Source organism: Nymphalis io, chromosome 5 (genome assembly GCF_905147045.1).
Source record: "Nymphalis io chromosome 5, ilAglIoxx1.1, whole genome shotgun sequence".
Classification (NCBI taxonomy): domain Eukaryota; kingdom Metazoa; phylum Arthropoda; class Insecta; order Lepidoptera; family Nymphalidae; genus Nymphalis; species Nymphalis io.
This window is the reverse complement of record NC_065892.1, coordinates 11,843,921-11,865,175: the sequence shown is the minus strand read 5'-3', so window position 1 is coordinate 11,865,175 and position 21,255 is coordinate 11,843,921. Positions and strand designations below refer to the sequence as shown.

General features: G+C 32.6%; 3 protein-coding genes across 4 annotated transcripts; 1 reads left to right on the top strand and 2 right to left on the bottom strand.

Annotated features, from left to right (window-relative positions):
• Nucleotides 1–2,873: 2,873 nt before the first annotated feature.
• On the bottom strand, nt 2,874–4,991 carry LOC126768417 (catalase-like). The gene is made up of 2 exons (XM_050486445.1): nt 4,893–4,991; nt 2,874–4,328 (listed from the first exon to the last, which is right to left on the bottom strand). Exons 1-2 carry the CDS (start codon nt 4,989–4,991, stop codon nt 2,874–2,876), a joined length of 1,554 nt encoding a protein of 517 aa, XP_050342402.1.
• Nucleotides 4,992–9,385: 4,394 nt separating this feature from the next.
• Nucleotides 9,386–11,035, bottom strand: LOC126768741 (catalase-like). The gene is made up of 3 exons (XM_050487021.1): nt 10,937–11,035; nt 9,965–10,347; nt 9,386–9,437 (listed from the first exon to the last, which is right to left on the bottom strand). The coding sequence occupies exons 1-3, from the start codon at nt 11,033–11,035 to the stop codon at nt 9,416–9,418; spliced, it is 504 nt and encodes a 167-aa protein (XP_050342978.1). The 3' UTR covers nt 9,386–9,415.
• A 2,175-nt stretch (nt 11,036–13,210) lies between these two features.
• LOC126768625 (uncharacterized) lies at nt 13,211–19,468 on the top strand. 2 transcript variants are annotated; one of them, XM_050486825.1, is made up of 9 exons: nt 13,211–14,941; nt 15,016–15,182; nt 15,399–15,516; nt 15,682–15,835; nt 16,314–16,438; nt 16,898–17,000; nt 17,590–17,691; nt 18,165–18,271; nt 18,607–19,468. In XM_050486825.1, exons 1-9 carry the CDS (start codon nt 13,380–13,382, stop codon nt 18,743–18,745), a joined length of 2,577 nt encoding a protein of 858 aa, XP_050342782.1. In that variant the 5' UTR covers nt 13,211–13,379; the 3' UTR covers nt 18,746–19,468. The 2 variants fall into 2 exon arrangements, with proteins under 2 accessions (XP_050342782.1, XP_050342781.1); XM_050486824.1 differs by having other exon boundaries at nt 18,162–18,271; nt 18,607–19,467.
• The last annotated feature ends 1,787 nt before the right edge of the window (nt 19,469–21,255 follow it).

The following is a 21,255-nucleotide window of genomic DNA, read 5'->3' as shown; positions in this document are numbered from 1 at the left end:
TAACACGTGACATTTGTAGGCATTTAGAATAATAAATATTTTTATGATCATTCTACTACGACACGTACCTAACATGTTTCTTATTAAACATTAAAAAAGCATAAATTCCTTATAAATTAAACTTGAGGCTCAATAGTCGTATTGAAGCTTAACATCTTGATATCTATAATATCAAAATGCCGCTTTTTGGTGTATAATCTTTCATAAGTTGAATGTTTTACTTATAGTTACATAAAAATATTCTTAGCCTCAATAACATGATACATCCGTCTGAATAGCTAATTAGAATGGGTGTCAATATGATCAATGGCTTAATCAGACCGCAATTAATAGTTAGAGAGAATCTAAAGCCTTATGTCATCTTTAGTAGATCTGTCCAACCGCGTAGACTTCCGCCATTCTAGGTTACAAATATGTACAGTCAGCCTAAAAAAATATTTCAATGCCGTAAATCTATCTTAATTTTTGAAATCTTATTTAAGCGGAGATTATTAAGCCCAGGGTTCTTCGATTTACGTAAAAATAATATATTTTACTAAAGCTACATATAATGCTATGAGTTGTTCTGATGCAAATTAGAGCTTGGTATGTGATTGGCGAATTAATAAAATATATTATATAAAAAATGTGTTAAAGATTTATCAAAGTATTTTTCGAGGGTGACTGTAGCTGTTTTTCTTAATAAATAATACTCAGATCACCGCAATCGTAATCAAAAGTATTGTCACAAAATCAATTATATTCTAATAATATTCAAGAACTATTTGCGTTTGTAAGTACGATCAAGAACGTGACTGGTATCCCTAGTAGTCGTATCGTTAATAAAAATGTGATATCCGTGAAATGGCTTCATTTGAGTTACATTGATTCCTTATTGATTCTCGGTATTCGTTAACGGAAAAAAACATTAAAAATATAACCTAGATCATAAAAAGCATAGTTCGTTCAAAAAAAAATCAACGATTAGTACTAATAGAAAGAAATATACAAATTACCCTCTGTTTTTTATTATTATCTTTTTTTTCTAAGACATTTTATTTACATCAGAATGTTAAGTAATACTTATTTATTATATAATACTATACTACTAAGTAAACCTTCGGCTTATTTTTGTAGAATATATATTTTTAAATTATTTAAGAAACTGGAATAAGCCCAAAGAAGTAGCTAGAAACTGAGCAAGCTCTACTGATTTTTTGTGCTTAATTTATTATAATAATTCATCTCGTGCTCAACAGTGAAGAAAAAACGTGAAACCTGAAAGTCTTGGATGACATTCTGCCATATTTAAATATATCAAGCATTGGACAGCTGGATGGTTGGAGGGTATATACAGGCTGTTATTATTTCACTGGCTGACTCACCCTTCTAATCAAAACACAGCGAATTCCAGCACACAGTACTTACCTACCGCTACATTCCTGTCTAAAAAAATATTAAATTGTGTTAATTGTAACACTAGCACTTGCCTAATATTAATGTTTCGAAAGCTGAACAATCCGCATACAGGCTAACCTTACTTTCTAAGAATAGATATTTGAAATAACAACAACTTACTCATATCTTGATACTAATAGTTACCACAATAGTAAAATATATACATATTCGTATACTTTATGTACTTTGAGTTACTTGTTATTTGTCAATTGTTTTATACGGGTATCAGATGACTTCTACTGACAAAAACGATCGAACCAACCACGTCACAGTATTAACAGACAAATTACCATTATCGTCATTTCCAATGTCTCCTCTAACCAACCAACGTGTCGCTCAGCTGCTCTGAAATATATATTTATTCTCGTTTTCGTTAAGAAACGTATAAATATCGCTGAAAAAATGAAGTGAGCGTAGTTGTTTTTGTTACTTAAATACTGAATGAAGCAAAAGCAAAAATTTCGTATAATTTATTGTACTAATTATTTAATAGCAGGTATTACACTGCAACCTTATTTGAAAAAATAAAATAAACAAACCACAAACAAAGAGATCCATAACATTTTATTTTACATGTTTTAACAAGTAAATCATGTTTGACCTGACTTACTCCACTTACTTTTTACAGTAGTTCCGTTGCGAAATGTAATAGGTCTAGAGCAAGGCTAACGCCATTGTAACGGTTTTCATGTATAGCATTAAACTAATGCTTATTAATTAACTATTAGTTTAATGCTCTAACAAAATAAAATAACACATTATATATTTCTATTCAGTTAGTAATTTGTTAATGTCCACTACGGTCACAATCACAAACTACGCGATTATATTATCATCATATAATTGATTGGTAGGACGGCCTCGATCCACTCCTATGCACATCATCACCGAAACCTACACACTCATCAGTAAATATTTGCTGTATTGTTTTTTGTTTCCTTGTATGATATTATTGATTATCCTTACATACATTAAGGGAACATTAGGATAATTTATGTTGCCAACATAAATCATATAAAATAAATATATTCATCGGCTTCGTTCAGGTTCGATGAAAAGTTTCATCGACAGACTATGTTATTGTTTATTTTTCTTACATTTTTATTGAGACTGATAATAATGTATGTAATGTAATGTTTAAACAGAATTTAAAATATTTAACAATAAACAATATTTTAAGCGCTTTATACTGAATAACTTTAAATGTAGGTTTAATATGAACCACTAATATAATAATTTTTGGCTTTTGGTGAAACACATTTTATAGACATCAACTTTATTTTATTACTATAGGTACATACATGCTTTATCAATATTCCATTTCTATTCATCCTTCTTATCCTCAGCCTTAACGTGGTATGGTTTTTCACATCTTCTGAATTTAATATTCATTTTGATGTGTCATTAGTACATAATACATAAATTTATAAAACAATCTAATTCCAATTATGCCATGTATTGTATATATCACTTTTTGTTGTATTGGCTTGTAGTCCCTGCTGTATTCGAGAACCCAAATCTGGATGTATTATTGAAAATACTTTTACTGCTCTTTCTTGTAAACGTGCTGTTGCTGAACCCAGACTGTACAATACATTTTCAACTAACCTAGCTCGTTCCTCACTCGTCATCCCATTTACATACAATTCAGTAGCCTGTTTAAAATTATCTGGTTCATGTTCTATGATTTCAATTAATTCTGTCCTTTTCTTATCAATATAAGGAACAGGACCATTAAACGAGTTAGGAAAATAGTTGGGTATATCTTTCTCATTATCGTTAACTGGAGGGCGACCGTCCCTATTATATACATAAGTTTTTGTTTTGAAAGGACAGTTTACTGGTATTCTGTTGAAATTGGCCCCTAATCGGTAATACTGAGCATCTCGGTACGCTAAACGTCTTGCTTCAAAAACTTTATCTGGCCCTCCAAGTATACCAGGAACTAAATTAGCTGGATTAAATGCCAATTGTTCTATTTCTGCGAAGTAATTTACCGCATTTTTATTGAGGATAAATTTACCAACAGTATGTAAAGGATAATCATCTAAAGGAATAATATTTGTGACATCAAACACGTTAAAGTCAGCTTTTTTAATATCATGAATAGTTAGCACTTGAACACTTACTGTCCAACTCGGAAAATCACCATTACCTATAGCTCTATACAAGTCTCTTGTATTGTAATCAGGATCTTCAGCTCCTATTTTCTGAGCTTCTTCGGCTCTTAAATTTTTGATACCAGCATCAGGCACAAAGTGAAATCTTACAAAATTGACCTCACCGTGTTCATTTTCAACTTGATATGTGTGAATTCCAAAACCAGGCATATGACGATAACCATCTGGTATACCACGATCTCCGAAAACTAAGAGAAACATGTGTAAACTTTCGGGTTGTAAAGTTAAAAAGTCCCAAAAGGTGTTAGCGTCAAAGAGGTTAGTCGTTGGATTTTTCTTTTGTGCACGAACGAATGTAGGAAATAGACGAGGGTCGTTGTATACATACATAGGAGTGTTAAATCCGACTATATCGAAGTTTCCATCTTCCGTGTAAAACTTCACAGCAAAACCTCTAGCGTCGCGTGATGTATCACTACCGCCTCTTTCAACAACTACGGGTGAAAATCTTGCTGCAACGGGTGTTTTCTTGCCTATTTTGCTAAACAATTTAGCTTTACAGATATGTGTTATATCATGTGTTACTTCGAAATAACCAAATGCTCCACCCGCCTTCGCATGGACTAATCGTTCCGGTATTCTTTCACGAACAAGATGAGTCATAGTGTCCATAAAGTATTCATTAAATAAAAGTCTAGTATTTAAAGTGTTTAAAGCTTCGCTGTGTTCAACGGGGGCTCCGGCGCTTGTTGTTATAATACCAATAGGATTCTGAAATATAAATGCCATAAAAAAATTAAGAAGTAATTCCAAAACATGCGTCGTATTGAATGTTTTTAACCGACTTCAAAAAACCCTCAATTTATCTGCATGTAATGAATTATATTTTTTTATGTACGTTTGGGTCTTCATCTATGAAACGTAAATATTATATATATATATATATATATATATATATATATATATATATATATATATATACTTAATTTAATACCTAATTTAACACCACAAGACGATCACAACCGAATATCATTGGTATTGAACATTGTTTGATTTCATTGAAAGCGGACAAATATCTGGTTGTTTTTTTAGAAAAAAACTATTTTATGAATTAATCTCAATGTTATTTGAAGCTAACTAAGTAGCTCTAAGGTAAAGGCGCCACCTTGATTAATTTTATTTATATAGATAGAAATTAATATTCCGTTATATTTCCTCTATTAGTACTCTTTATGATCATTAAGGATAATAACGAGTACTATTTTGTTTTAATGAAAGATATAATTCGATTTCATTATCAGAGCATGAAGTAACTGTACAGATTATTTAACTTACCTTATTTCTCTCTTTAAACGTAATAATTTGTTGCGCCGCCGGATCTGTCAAATCTGCAGCAACCGTCATCACCATAATAGATAACAGTAGCACTAACATTTTCAAATGTCCACAATATACCAGTCATGTAGAAGTGTTTCAACAACAACTTTACTGCAGTGCACCGTCTTTATAATGCTTTGAGTATTGCGACCTTGTTTGCACTGCACAGACACCGCAATCATTAGTCAACTTTAATAAAATTGGTCAATGTTTTACACGTAAGAATAAACTTTTTTATAGCGGCACAATTGATTTCATTGATCTTAAAGCAGTTAAAACTATATCATACCAATTACTATATAAATATTCTAAGCGCATTCGTAATTGTAGGTATTGGTAATAATTTTACTTTGTTTAATACTCAATAAATCGTCTAGAAATTTCGTATTTTCCTAGTCATATTTATATTATGGGGAATGATGAGGAAAGTTTGCTGTTTCTTTAATCTAAAATCATGCAAACCGCAGATTGAATTAATCCGAAATTTACATAATGACAAATTTCGAATTATGGCTATAAGTATCGCAAGTTTTTTATATTGTTTATTGTATGAGATATAGACAATTATGTCAAGGTTTTTGTTAAACACGGTATTCTGACAAATGCTGGGGCAATACTATAACTTCATCCAACGCATTTATGACTCAAAAAGTATTCCTAAAATATTCAAGTTAAACCAAAATATATGTACGTACTTAAATAACCGTGGATTGATGTACATATAACGAGGTATAATCTGATATTACCTATTATATTATTACCTTAACCACTTTTAAGGAATGTAGAATAAGAAAAACACTTGGGACATTAATAAAGCAATGTGTAAGACGGCTGGGTTTCGCGACGGTTCGCAAGATCGCATGGCTGACTGTTGGTATTACTATTTCATCAGATATTTTTTTTATATAAATAAATATGTTATAAGTTAATAAATATAAATATAATTATAATACAAAAACCTCAAGCTAAAATTTAAGCTAAAATGTAGTCTATTTGTTTAGTTTATCGGTAAATCAGTGAATGTTTTTAAAAACTTTGATAAACTCACGTAATTTAATACGAATTGCACAAAATGAAATCACCTAATTAATAATAGGGAGCACAAGATATACCTAAGAGTTACTGCATCTATGAATACCGAATCTCTATTGTGGGAAGTGAAGCGAAACTTTTCGATAATACCTAATTGATAATACCAAATAAAGTACAATATTTTCTTTGGTAGGTTAGTATATTTTTGATAAAACAAAACATAATGATTAAAAACGCTAGCAATAAATATACTTAAATGGCAAAATTAATTACTAATCATGCGTTATTATTGAGTTTTTTATTAAATTGGTAAGCGAACGAGTAAATAGGCCACCTGTTAATACAATACAAACATTAATTAAAATCATATTTTTAAAACATAACACATTGAAAACATAAACATAAAAAAGTTTAAGCCATGATATTAATACCAAGTCCAATAATTTGTTATTATAAATATTAATGCCGTGTTACATTACAAAAGCATCCAGAAGAAATGAATGTAGATCTTTTGTGTTTTTTGAATCTACTTAATTTCTCCTGTCTTATTTTCTTTATGGTATTGGTAGATGGCCGGACAAATGAGCCAGCTGATGTTAAGTGGTGACCACACATAGACCCACGCACTTGAAGTCATATTAACAATTCCTTACATTGCGTCGCTAATGCTCCGTTAAACTTGGGAACTAAGATATTATATGGCTGTTAGTAGGCTGATTCACTCACCCTTCAAATCGGAACACAACAATACTAAGTATTGCTGTTCTGCGGTAGAATATGCGATGAATGGGTGGTACCAACTCAGACGGGCTTGCTCAAAGCTTTTCCCTACCATCAAGTATATTATGTTTTAGAAATAATTATTATTTGTTACTTTATATTCCAAATAAATAATTACTACTTGTATGCACATTTTATTGATCGACTGCTGGTTTTGAACAAACTTAGGATGTTACAATAGCGACTATTCCAATCGAAGGATCACAGATGAGCGAACCTTAGATTTACACATTCCATACGATTAGCTCTGCCATAATATAGACTACAAACGGTTCTTGTTGATATTTCTTTATTTATATTAGAACACCTTTCCACGTAACCGCTTATATACACTTTAATTTTACTTCCATAGATCCGATAATAACTTTACCAATATTCAAGACGCCTTTTTTTACGAATCCATAATATCATAGAATATTCAAGTTCTCGACCAATGTAGTAGTAGTAGTAGTAACAGCCTGTTAATGTCCCACTGCTGGGCTAAGGCCTCCTCTCCCTTTTGAGGAGAAGGTTTGGAGCTTATTCCACCACGCTGCTCCAATGCGGGTTGGTAGAATACACATGTGGCAGAATTTCAATGAAATCAGACACATGCAGGTTTCCTCACGATGATTTCCTTCACCGTCAAGCACGAGATGAATTATAAACACAAACTAAGCACATGAAAATTCAGTGGTGCTTGCGCGTTTGAACCCACGATCATCGGTTAAGATTCACGCGTTCTTACCACAAGGCCATCTCGACCAATGATACCGCGTCAATTCAATGTCAGTTATTTATTTGAGTTTACCCCTTTTGTAGTTGGAATAGACATCCTTTCGACGAGGAGAGCCGTAGCCTCCTTCTGTGAGACCGTCATAGTCCAGAAGGAGACGGTGGAGCGGGAACGGGAAAGGTCCGATCCTGCTCGGCGGAGATGACGTCGACGTCGTCTCGACCCTCCCACAGACTCGACACCCGGGGCTTAAAAGATAGGTCCCTGGGGCCATGGATGCGTAAGGTGGGGGCCTCACGTCTCCTATTTCAAACGGCACTGAGGAGTACGGTAGCCAGGATGGCCTCACGCTGCCGTAGACATTTGAAATAATAAATATTTTAATAATAATTTTACTCGTGCTCATTATTAAAAATTAAATAAAACGTTAGTTTTTAGTTTAGTTAATTAAACAAAAAATAGTTTAATGCTTTGTAGGTTTAAGTGCATGTAATGCTTATAAACAAAGTATATGCAAAATGACTTTTTCCATCCATTACGATTGTCCAAGGCGTGCAATAGCAATAGTAGTAATAATATATAAGATAATGTCGGAAGTGTAGTATCGAATAATGATGTTGATAGTTTCTATAGATGTTGAGGCCTCTATAGAAATTACAGTTGGTAAACTTGCGTTAATAAACGTTATAAACGTTGGTAATACATTGTGTCGGACTTTGATTCTCTTCATTGTGGAGAATTGCCTATTTTTATATTACATTACATTTGGCTATTTCCACTTTTCAAATAGTTCCTAAATCGCCACCAAGAATCTTATGCACTACTCAGACCGGCGTGCGCACCTTCACCCCAACCTAATCATCAGGAATTCAACCGTAAAATAGTAAATATTTGCTGCGATGATTTTAATTTTTTTTGTATTGAATTTATTGATATTGATTCCAACTCTGGAAATGTCGAAGAGACAAAACCTAATTGTTGCCAACACATACATACGCTACGCAAGGAGTTTAATTTAGACGATCAATATTATTGAAACGGACATTATTTTAGACGGAAAATATTTAAAAATAAAAGTTATTTTACTCGCCTTATTTATATACCGGATAATAATGCATATAATAACATTAAAAATTACCGCCAACTACTTAAATTACGCAACTGTATAAGAAATAATATTAATAAATATAAATAATATTAATGAAAATATTTCCACGATGATTAAAACTCCTTCACTTTGCAAAAAAAAAATAGTTAATCGTTATTAGTTTAAGTGTAATTCTTAGAATAATTAAATACACAATATTTTTGAGTTTTGGGGAAACACATTTTTTAGTCATCAATTTCATTTTATTACTATATCGATACATGCTTTATCAATTTTCCATTTCTATTAATCTTCTGAATTAAATATTTATATTGTAGTTTCACTTGTCAGTCGTCAATCTTTTATATCACTTTAGCACTTTTTGTTGTATTCGCTCGTAGTCCCTGCTCTATTCGAGAACCCAAATCTGGGTGTATTATTGAGAATATTTTCACTGCTCTTTCTTGTAAACGTGCTGTCGCTGAACCCAGATCGTACAATACATTTTCAACCAACCTATCTCGTTCCTCACTCGTCATCCCATTTACATACAATTCAGTAGCCTGTTTAAAATTATCTGGTTCATGTTCTTTGATTTCAATTAATTCTGTCCTTTTCTTATCAATATAAGGAACAGGGCCATTAAACGAGTTAGGAAAATAGTTGGGTATATCTTTCTCATTATCGTTAACTGGAGGGCGACCGTCCCTATTATATACATAAGTTTTTGTTCTGAAAGGACAGTTTACGGGTATTCTATTGAAATTAGCTCCTAATCGGTAATACTGAGCGTCTCGGTACACTAATCGTCTTGCTTCAAAAATTTTGTCTGGCCCTCCGAGTATACCAGGAACTAGATTAGCTGGACTAAACGCCAATTGTTCTATTTCTGCGAAGTAATTTACTGCATTTTTATTGAGGATAAATTTACCAACAGTATGTAAAGGATAATCGTCTAAAGGAATAACCTTTGTGACATCAAACACGTTAAAGTCAGCTTTTTTAATATCATCAATAGTTAACACTTGAACACTTACTGTCCAACTCGGAAAATCACCATTACCTATAGCTCTATACAAGTCTCTTGTATTGTAATCAGGATCTTCAGCTCCTAATTTCTGAGCTTCTTCGGCTCTTAAATTTTTAATACCAGCATCAGGCACAAAGTGAAATCTTACAAAATTGACCTCACCGTGTTCATTTTCAACTTGATATGTGTGAATTCCAAAACCAGGCATATGACGATAACCATCTGGTATACCACGATCTCCGAAAACTAAGAGAAACATGTGAAAGTTTTCGGGTTGTAAAGTCAGAAAGTCCCAAAAGGTGTTAGCGTCAAAGAGATTAGTCGCTGGATTTTTCTTTTGTGCGTGAACGAATGTAGGAAATAGAAGAGGGTCGTTGTATGCATACATAGGTGTGTTAAATCCGACTATATCGAAGTTTCCATCTTCCGTGTAAAACTTCACAGCAAATCCTCTAGCGTCGCGTGATGTGTCACTACCGCCTCTTTCGATAATTGCTGGTGAAAATCTTGCTGCAACGGGCGTTTTCTTGCCTATTTTGCTAAATAATTTAGCTTTACAGATATGTGTTATATCATGTGTTACTTCGAAATAACCAAATGCTCCACCCGCCTTCGCATGGACTAATCTTTCCGGTATTCTTTCACGAACAATATGTGTCATAGTGTCCATAAAGTATTCATTAAATATAAGTCTAGTATTTAAAGTGTTTAAAGCCTCATTTTGTTCAACGGGTGCCCCAGCGCTTGTTGTTATTATACCAACAGGACTCTAAAAAAAATACCACAGTTAAAAATAGCCAAAAAGAATCTATTAAGTCAATATTAAGACATACAAGACACGAAACAAGTGTCGTTTCGAGTATTTTTAACTAACTTCAAAAAAGGATTATCCATTAGGCAGTGTAGACAGGCCAAAACTTTTTTTTATATATAAAATTGATGGACGAACTGGCAATTGGGCAATCTTTTGGTAAGTGGTCACCTTCGCCCATTAACATTGACACTAAGAGATATTAACCAAAAGCTACATCGCCAACTTTGGAAACAAAGATGTTATGTCTCTTTTGCCAATAGGAACTTAGTATTGTTGTGTTCCGATTTAAAGGGTGAGTTGACGATTATTTTTGCGTTAGACAAGAATTATAGCTCCAAATTTATAAATAAATATATAAATGACATTACTTTTACGTTACGTTATATACGTTATTAAGATTTTATTTACCTAAAGCCAGCAACATTCCGCTATGTTTCCGCAATTACTACTATTTATGATTCTAAATAATATTTTAATTAAATGAATGATATAATTCGATATCATAGTTAAAACATGAAGTAACTGTAAAGATTATTTAACTTACCTTATTTCTCTCTTTAAAAAGTACGATTTGTTGCCCCGCCGGATCTTTCGAATCTGCAGCAACCGTCATCACCATTATAGATAACAGCAGCACTAACATTTTCGGATGCCCACAATATACCAGCCATATAGAAGTATTTTAACAGCAACTTTACTGCAGTGCATCGTCTTTATAATACGTTCTGTATTACGACCTTATTTGTACTGCACAGATAGCGCAGTAATTAGTGAACTTTAATAAAATTGGTCTTTGTTTTACACGTAAGAATATTTTTTTGTAAAGTGGCACAATTGATTTCATTGATCTAAAAGTAGTTAGTATAATATCATAACAAATATGTAGATACCTACTATATATATACATGATTTGACTTTATTTAATGCTAAATAAAATTATAAATGTTATATTTACTTAGTCATACTTCCTATTCGGACATTACGTCGCTGAAACAAATTTGAGGTGGTTATGGATGTTTATTCCAGGTGATTTGTGCCACGTACCTGCAAACTATGGCATCAATTTCAATTTACTGTTCATCCAAAATTAGAATTGTTGCCTTTCAAAAAGTGGACAAACAGATACCTCAAATGCCGGTAACTTATTGATATTTCCATTATTAGCATGTCCATAAGCGGCGAAAAAAACTTAACATCAGGTGCCACTCGCTTGCTCGATTGCTTGCAAAAAACATCGTCAACGTACAACGTCTGGAATCATGCCAAATTGCTGATTCAATTAATATGGAACATTATGATTAGACTTGCAATGAATAGTACATTCGGGCTTTGATCGAATACCAAACTACAGCTGGTAGAACGAATAGCCGAATATTCGGCAAAACTATTCGGCCTCCTCAATGCAGTTGAGGTAGTTGAGGTAGTCGTATGTTTGCAATTGCAATTGCAAATCGTAGTCGTAGTCGTATGTTTGCAATTGCAATTGCAAACATAGTAGTCGTAGTCGTATGTTTGCAATTGCAATTGCAAACATACGACTACGACTACGATTGTTATTATTAATAATAAAACAAAACTAGTAATTAAATTTTCAAATTGCTACAATATATCTGTATACGCAAATATTACAAGACAAAATACTTATGACAGCTCACGTAACAAATATATTGCACCAATTAATAACTAAGTAACTAGTACAAAAACAAGTTAAGATTTCCAACATGTAACCATTCTTTTTCTCTCTTACTTAAATGTTTTAAATAACCCAAAATATTGACATTTATACTATCATTGCTTATCATGAAGTACTATTATATTTATTAAAAGGCAAATATAGTGATTCTGGATATATTATGTACTAATATTAAATATAGTGTTCCATTTATAAAAAATGTTTCGCTCTTTATTTTAATTATGTTATCAATGAAATTTAATATTCATTAAAAACAAATAATAATTAATGCAAATTTAATTACTTCTTGCACATAATGTTTATCGGTAGAAACACGTTTTTTGTATCTACAATGAATTTATTCTTACATATTTAATAAGATCTGAAATAGCAAAGTGGTTAGAACACCTGAATCTTAATCGAAGAATGTGGGTTCAAACAGGTGTTAGTTATTATTAATAAATATGTGCCCTATATGTCCTTCCTTGGGGTTTAAGCTTCCTTCATACCAATTTTTTACAAAAACGGTTTAGCCATGAAAGCGTCACAGACAGACATACTGAAAATTACTTTCGCATTTCTAATATAAGTATACGTCATCACTATTTTATGGTTCAATTTTATTACATTTTATAAATTCTATTGTCAAGAATAATAATATAATTAAAAGGCAACAGTGACAATATTTTGACCTTAAGGGCGCTTCTTAACTAGGGCCTCGTAGCTTTGTGGAAGCAACGTGGCTTGGCCTTTTTTTGTAATCGGCGCCAGTTGCATTAATGATAAAAGATGAAGCGGATGCTCCAAATACAAGTCAATGAAAATAATAGCTTTATTATTTCTCCACTCTATTTTGGCAAAAAAATGTATTGCGTCTTGACGTCGCGTCGGTCGTAAGCGAAATTCATACTGATGAAGCTCAGCCACACTTCTCACGGATGGCGACCCTAGTGTGGATTAATGATTTATTTATTTAAGAAAGACTTTAATTACTTTATTGAATCTCTATGAAAAAGTATAATTTTTTGAGACCCCACATTTTATAATTATATTATAGCACGATTAATTTTCACATTTAATTCTTATATAATCTACGATTGAATTCAAACTATATTCACTAGATAATCTATATCGTGGCCAATCGAAGTGTCACCGTAAATAGCAGTGTCAAAAGTCTCTAAAATACACATAATTATTTAAGTATTTTATTTTTTGAAATCTATATATGAAATAGAACAATGCTAAATCCTTAGTACAACAATCAACACAGTATCTACATAATAAACTTCCTTGCATTGACTATATCTTTTTCATAATGGCAAGGTCGCCAAAGGATGATCCAAGATTTAATGACAATACATGGAACTATCACGCGGAAACCGGCGAGAATTGTACACCTGGTGGTATAAATGAATTGAAGCAAGCACATTCACCACCTAATACTACTGTAATTCCCGAAAATATGTATGGAAGGTCAAATTTCAGCAATGATGTTTATATTAACAAACCCTATAACATGCAGACAGGCGATAATGCTTCAAATAAAGACGACAAAATGTCATACAATACCATACCGAACGTAAATCGACAAAATTATGGTAATGCTATGTTGAATTTAGGTAATGGACAAGTTGTCAGGGTATTTTATGATGAAAATAACCAGCAACTTATATTCCCGATGTCAGGACAATATGAATTGTTCAATCATAACCAAAGCCTTTGTGATGTCCCTTTGCAAACACAACCCTCACATCTATTTACACTAAACCAGGATTTTAATGTGAGCAACAGTGTTCACATGCAACCATCAACAGCTACTATACAACCTAGTTCATATAACCAAGAAAATGCAAATCAGACGTCTGATAATCCTACATCAAACTTTTTAAAAGAAGTTTTGGGAAATTGGGAACCAAACTCATCTGGTACTTATTCACCGTTTGGTCAAAATTACCCTCTTAATCACCCTGATGCACCTACCATTGTAAAAAATAATCCAACAATGGAGCCATCAATATCTCAAATAAAACCAGATAATTCACCTAAGAGGAATGAAAATTGTCCTTTAGCTGACACAAGTAATAAAAAGCGTATAGTAGCTGAAGTTAAGCCAATGCGTCCAAGATATTCAGATGTGCTAGCAAAAAATACTAAAAGCACTCAACCAGATGCAACAAAGAAGGTTCAATCTCAAAGCAATTCTGAAAATAAAACCCCAAATAAACCAAATCTTAAATCTGAAAAAATTTCACCAAATATGAAAAATGTAAATGATGAGAACAAACTTAAAACTGAGAAGAAACCTCACACAAGTACCATATCCTCTGGTAGTGAATCTGGTGATATAAATACCGATGAAATTGAAAAACATCAAAAGAGCAATAAAAAGTCAAAGAACAAGAGAAATAATATGTCTCGTAGGTGGTCATCGCTAGATGACATAACAGGTGAGGAAAATGGGAGCTTTGACCAAGAGAGTGAGAGTAACTTTATGTTTGTAAAGAATGATCCAGAAAAGTTAATAAAGAAGGAAAGAAAGCAAGATAAGCCTAAAAATATAGAAAAGAGCTTCGAAGATGAGGATTATGCCCTTGATGATGAAGAAGAAGATAAATCGCAATTCGTACTTCAAGATGTACAAAATGAAACTAGCAAAACAAAAAAGAGGAAGGAGCCTCGTCACCATAAAATTTCAAAATCTGTCCAGGAGAAAAAGAAAGGAAATCAGACAAAACTAAGAAGAAACAAGCCGGGGTATATGGGTTTGGTACAGAACTATCTAGAACATTGGGGCGAGGTATCATGGAAAGCTCTTATTTGGTTTATCTACTTACTCTCGGATATCTGCCATATGAGTCTGCATCTATCATTTGACTTGTGAGTTTAAATATATTTATTAATCATTATGAGAAAAATATTAGTATATTTGAAGCCTATTTATTGCCTTACAGATGTACATCAGTATTTACTCAAACCTATGTGAGCTCTCAAGCAGTGTGGCGTAGTAGCAAGGACTGGCTCTCCAAACTTGGGGAAAATAAATATTTAATGTACATTGACAGAAAATTTGGACATACCAAGTTTGGTTTCTGGAGAAAACTGAAATGGTTCAGAAAAGGTGATGCTTCTAATATTTTATGGCAATTTCAATTTTTTTTTGTACCAATGAAAATACTCAGAATATAAATGAATATAACATACTGGTATTTTTAATAGTAATTATATAGTTAAGCACAGTGAAGTGTAGCGGAAATGTATAATAATTTTAAAATAATTAATTAAACTTTAAATATTTGTAAAACATTCTATATTAGGTGTTATTATCTTTGAATAGAAACTGAAATGGACAACAGTAATGATGCGACACAACTTAATTCAAACATACCACTGCCGGCAACTGGTGAAGAAGCAATGAAACGTTTATTGGCTTGTAAAGGCAAGGACCCATATAGGTAAGATATATTTAAAAAAAATATCTCTTAATATAAAAATATTTTTATAAAAAATAAAAAAGTTTCTACTGTTATTGTTATATAGTTTGGAACATGGAAATAACAATCATGATAGTAATTTACAATATAATTTTTAATCATTTTTGTATTTTTTTGGCTTTCCAGCATTTTAGGTGTGAGTGTGACATGCACAGATGAGGAGATAAAGCGTTATTATCGGAGACAAGCATTCCTCGTCCACCCAGACAAGAATCAGCAGCCAGGTGCCGAAGAGGCCTTCAAAATACTGCAACATGCTTTCGATCTTATTGGAGAGCCGGTATAAACTTAATCAGTTACAAATTTTAAAAAGTTTTTACATAAAACAGGCCTGAAAATAGCTAATGATTGCAATCTGTTTCATATATTATAAAATCGTTTTAATAACTTTTTTGTCTCACTTTTACACTTGCTCTCACTCATCTCATTTGTTTTAAGAATGATTTTTTGTACAATATAAATAATATCATCCCGGCCGTAAAAACTTAACACATGTATAGTGCAGGTAAATGTAATGCGTGTATGCGTGCGGACACTTTATTTCCTCCTTCTGCCTATCCGACATGACATTCTGCAATCCGATACTACCGAAAAGGGAGCAACGGTTTTACGTGCTCAACAAGGCACTGGAGCATAAATCACACTTTTACCTCTCGATGAGAAATATGAGTTGTAGCCGAGAGGTAGAGCCAGCAAGACAGTTGTAAGCTCGGACAGCTCACAACTGTCCTGTTGGCCTGACGTCCGTGTGTGCGCAGGAGCGGCGCGAGGCGTACGAGCGGCGCGCGCAGGAGTCGCGCCACGCGGAGGCGGCGTGGGGCGAGTTCAGCGTGCTGCTCGCGCAGCTGCACGACAAGATGGAATTCGCCGCCAACACCATCCGGTAACCACCCGCCGCCCACGGCCCCAGTCTAACAGATTTTATTGCCCTTTTGCTCTAACCCAGGAATGATAACACGCGAACGACGCCATGGTTACGCATCGATGATTAGTGTATTGGCAATGTTTCTTTTGACCTCTTCGGTACAATGTGAAATTTAAAAGTTTTCGTATCGAATAATATTAAAATATAATACTTATTGCTAACTACGATTTATAATATAGGATAGGATCTTTATTTTCTAAATATAAGTGGGTAAAGATAAACATATAAAGGTAGACGAGCAAAGAAGCCACCGGTGGTCAGTGGTCACCACCAAGGAAAGACACTAAGAAATAGTAACGGTACCTGCATCGATGCGCTACCAACCATGAACTTTAAGATGTAACCTGTAATTACAATGTCTCACCCTTGAAACAAAAACACTCGCATACAAGCATCGCTGACCCTTCGCCTCCGCAGATGCACGAACTGTGGGCGGCGCCACAAGCGCGTGCTGACGGAGCGGCCGTGCTACGCGGCGCGGTACTGCGCGCAGTGCAAGATCCGCCACTCCGCCAAGGAGGTGCGTGTACCAGTACCAGTTACCACACTCGTGTACATTCAATTCACATGCGATGTCCTAGTATGTAGTGTAGTGTGATAGCAAACCATTAGAGACCTATTTCATATTATTGGTGACGAGCCGGTTGGCGTAGTTGGTAGATACTTGCCTTTCACGCCGAAGGTTGTGGGTTCGATTCCCACCCAGAACAGAAATTTGTGTGCATGAACATGTCTGTTTCTCCTGAGTCTGGGTGTAATTATCTATATAAGTATGTATTTACTAAAGAAAAGTAGTATATGTAGTATATCAGTTGTCTGGTTTCCATAGCACAAGCTCTGTACAAGCTTAATTTGGGATCAGATGGCGTGTGTGAAAAATGTCCCAGGATATTAAAAAAATTAAATATATTATTGGATCAGTGGTATTATATATAACAGAATGTACATAGTGTAATAAAAAGCTGACAAATGTATTGAAAAATAGCCTTTAAATTATATTAGATGATGGACGAGTTACTGAAATTTTTCACTATAACTTTGAATATACAATGAACAAGCAAGTAAGATCATAAATTATTTTTAATGATTGTAATTTATGTTATATAAAGGGAGACATCTGGGCAGAATCAAGTATGATGGGCCTCCTGGTCATGTACTACGCCTGTATGGACGGTGCTGTCTATCAGATAACACAATGGGCCAGCTGTCAGGTTTGTGAGATTTTGATCATAATTTGCCATTTTAGCGTTTTTGTTTTATATTACTTATTTTAATATAAAGTGTTTAATGAGATAAAAGTGAGAGAACTACAAACATACTCGATAGTTTTTTATTTTTTTTTACAAACATTTTTCAATTTCCTCTAAATGTAAATATTATAGAATAGAATAGGAAGGCGAAGACGAGCATATGGGCCACCTGATTGTAAGTGGTCATGACCCATAGATATTGGCATTGTAAGAAATGTTAACCATCACTTACATCACCAATGCACCACTTGGGAACTAAGATGTTATGTCCCTTGAGCCTGTAATATAATATCTATTCAACTTTACCATTTCATATATTAATCATAAATAATAATTATAATTCGTTTTAAACCTATAAATTATAACAACAATATATATAAACAAAGTTTTGTTTTTGTGCACAGATATTTATATATTTTGTTTTTGAATAGAAGAAAAACCTCAAACAACTGAGGCCAGACTGCCACGTGGTACAGTACAGGATCGTTCTCGGGAACAAGGCGGCCGCCGCCTCTGATATCAACCAACGACCATCCACTGGGTAAGGAAGAAAAATATTATTATTAAAATGAGTATCATTAGGAAAGCAAAAGTAGGAGTATAAACTTAATATCATACATACCTAAAGTGAGAACCACCTCGTTGATTTCACACTTCGTGCAAAAAATGGGGGAATGTCAATCGCAAGCCACAACCACCACAACTTTATATTCTTTTTTTTTTTACTTATACTATTTTATACTAAATGTATAGGTTGGCGGGCCACCTGATGACAAGTGGTCATCAACGCCCATAGACATTGACACTGGACATTATCTTATAAATTTGAATTTCCAATGATAAATAATATCTATTTATAAATTATTTTTGTTGCAGTCACGATCCTAATCTGGAAGAATTTCTCAACAACCTGTACAGTAAGTCTGGGGTATCGCCAAACACGACAAGCTCCAAACAGCCGCCCTCTGAAACTGCAGATGCGAAAAAACGACGCAATAAAAAACCTAAAGTTTAAGATAATCTCTAATAGCCTTTAAAAAACTTAAAATAAACCCGACCCACATACCGACAGGCATGATTTCCGCTATTTCATGTCTGTCATTCCGTCGTAATATTATCTGTGAAAAATTGCCTTTGATATAAATAATATATATTATATTTAATAAATGGACATAATTATTATTCTGTAAAATTCTACTATAAAAAGCAGAGCAGATTACATTAATATAAATAAACGGCACTTTGAAGATGGATAAACGATATGCGTACCTCAGAAGTTAAGAGACTTACATGCATTACTGTTAAGCGATATTCAACCTTATTGAAAATATATAAAGTACATATTTATGTTTCCTGATATGCAGTAGATGTATATAGGCCTCTTAATTTGGGTAGTTTTAGTGAGTAAAATTTAAAATATTTCATCGCAGTTTGCTTAGAATTTAATATATCTCGAAAAAAAATTTTTTTTTTTCAATATTACATATTTTGCAATTTAACACTAATTAACTTTCTCATAGCACATAAATTCACTTCTATCGATTAGTTTTTAACGAAACCGTTTAACTCATTCGGCAATTATTATTAATTAGATATTATAGGACAGTAAATGTAAAGTAAATTTTACATGCAAATTATTTTTATTAAATCACACAATTATTTAATAAAATCTTTCACATTAATGTTTGGAATTTACATAATTATAAAATTAAAAAAATAATGTTTCAACTCATATATTTCTTACTTTTTTCCTTCATATAATCACTTAATTGTTTTTATGAACAAATAAAACTTAAAAGTTTTGTTTTTATGTTGAATGTCTTGTTTGTTTTAATTTTAAATAATTGTAATTGAATATTAATCCGTAGTATGTAAATTTTAACAAGACAATCTCTTCACTGATGAAATAATAAACATATAGTACAATCATGTTTGCATTCATTATAATGAAAAGATACATTATTCTTATTTTTAATAATATTTCCAGAAAAAAACTATGCTAAATAATTAGTTGTAAATGTAAATAACTTATATAATTATTACATTATGTAATTATATAATGTAATAATTATATAAGTTATTTTAATATTTTCTTTAAAATACTAAGTCATTAAAACGAATATTATGAATAATATTATTAATTTCGAAATAACGTGTAATGTTCATTGTGTATGAATTGATTTTTATGATAATATTATTAAAGTCGTTTATTTTGTTGGCACAAAAGTTTAAGAAAATTTTAATTAATTATGCTTGTGATTTTTAAAATTTTAACTTTTTATTTAACAATATAAACAACAAGATAACAATTAAATTATGGCAATACAAAACCACGAAAGTTTATCTTGAGTGCCTTTCCGTCTATGGATTAAAATACATATAGGTATGCTATAATTGTTTTCAATTTTCTTCAACTTATATTTAATATTCTTAATATTATTTCTTCTTAATTCTTAATGTTAATTATTTCTTGTCTTTTTCCTATCTATTTTCAATGTAATTGAAACTATGTCAATTTCACCCTATGTGTTTTAAAATGATATATAATTATTACTAGTTCAATTAATATTTTCAAATATGATTATCATTACAAACTACATTAAAAGTAAACAAGTTCTTAATTTTTTTGCCAATTAAATATCGACATAACATAACACGTAGACGTTAAGCAGGGTTACATCCCACTGCCTCTACCAGAGATTATTTTTAATTAAGCTAGAAGGATCGCTGTCCTATTCGCTGTGCGTAGGCATTCGCGCTTCAAGTGTCAGTAAAGATGTGAAACGAAGTCTTTTGTTTTTTAATACCTTTTATAAAAACCCTTATACTGATTGTAAACAGCAAAATCTCAGTATATAGACACGATTTATATTAAATTTATACCAGTTTTTTATTTACTAAATTAATCCTTTCCGTATATATGTGTTATTCGATGTTGCCCTCTCCATATAGTCAGTTAATGTGCTGTCAGACATTTATGATGGACGAGACATTACCAACAAAGATGCTTCTTTAGAGCGGAGAGCGTATTATTAAGTCTTATCAAACTTGATCACCAAACGCAAACAAAACAGCAGTACTTGGTATTGTTGTGTTCCGGTTTGAAGGTTGAATGAGCCAGTGTAATTACAGGCACAAGGGACATAAAATCTTAGGTCCCAAGGTTGGTGGCGCATAGGCTATGTAAGCGATGGTTGACATTTTTTACAATGCTAATGTCTAAGGGCGTTGGTGACCACTTACCATCAGGTAGCCCATATGCTCGTCCGCCTTCCTATTCTATAAAAAAAAAGACGCTGTTCGCATATCGCCTTTCTTAAAATATATAGATAACATCGGTGTGACCATATGTATTACGATTTATTTATTGAAACCTAATAAATTCGTAGGTACATTCGTAAACTACAAGTAGGTATTTTATTTTTTCCTTCAAAAGGAAAATTATGCAATTTTTAAGAAACCGTCATTGAATATAATATAGTAATAGTACTCAATAATATTTTTTTGTTTTTAAATTAAGATTTA

Bases quoted from the DNA above. Each gene is read 5' to 3' on its own strand.
- LOC126768741 (XM_050487021.1), bottom strand. From the start codon at position 11,035: ATGTTAGTGCTGCTGTTATCTATAATGGTGATGACGGTTGCTGCAGAT. The intron at 10,348-10,936 runs GTAAGTTAAATA...TATTTTTTTTAG, and splicing joins TTTTTAAAGAGAGAAATAAG to AGTCCTGTTGGTATAATAAC. The intron at 9,438-9,964 runs GTATGCATACAA...ATTACTTCGCAG, and splicing joins GTCGGATTTAACACACCTAT to AAATAGAACAATTGGCGTTT.
- LOC126768625 (XM_050486824.1), top strand. From the start codon at position 13,380: ATGGCAAGGTCGCCAAAGGATGATCCAAGATTTAATGACAATACATGG. The intron at 15,836-16,313 runs GTATAAACTTAA...GTGTGTGCGCAG, and splicing joins TCGATCTTATTGGAGAGCCG to GAGCGGCGCGAGGCGTACGA. The intron at 17,692-18,161 runs GTTTGTGAGATT...GTTTTTGAATAG, and splicing joins CACAATGGGCCAGCTGTCAG to AAGAAAAACCTCAAACAACT.
- LOC126768417 (XM_050486445.1), bottom strand. From the start codon at position 4,991: ATGTTAGTGCTACTGTTATCTATTATGGTGATGACGGTTGCTGCAGAT. The intron at 4,329-4,892 runs GTAAGTTAAATA...TTTATATTTCAG, and splicing joins CGTTTAAAGAGAGAAATAAG to AATCCTATTGGTATTATAAC.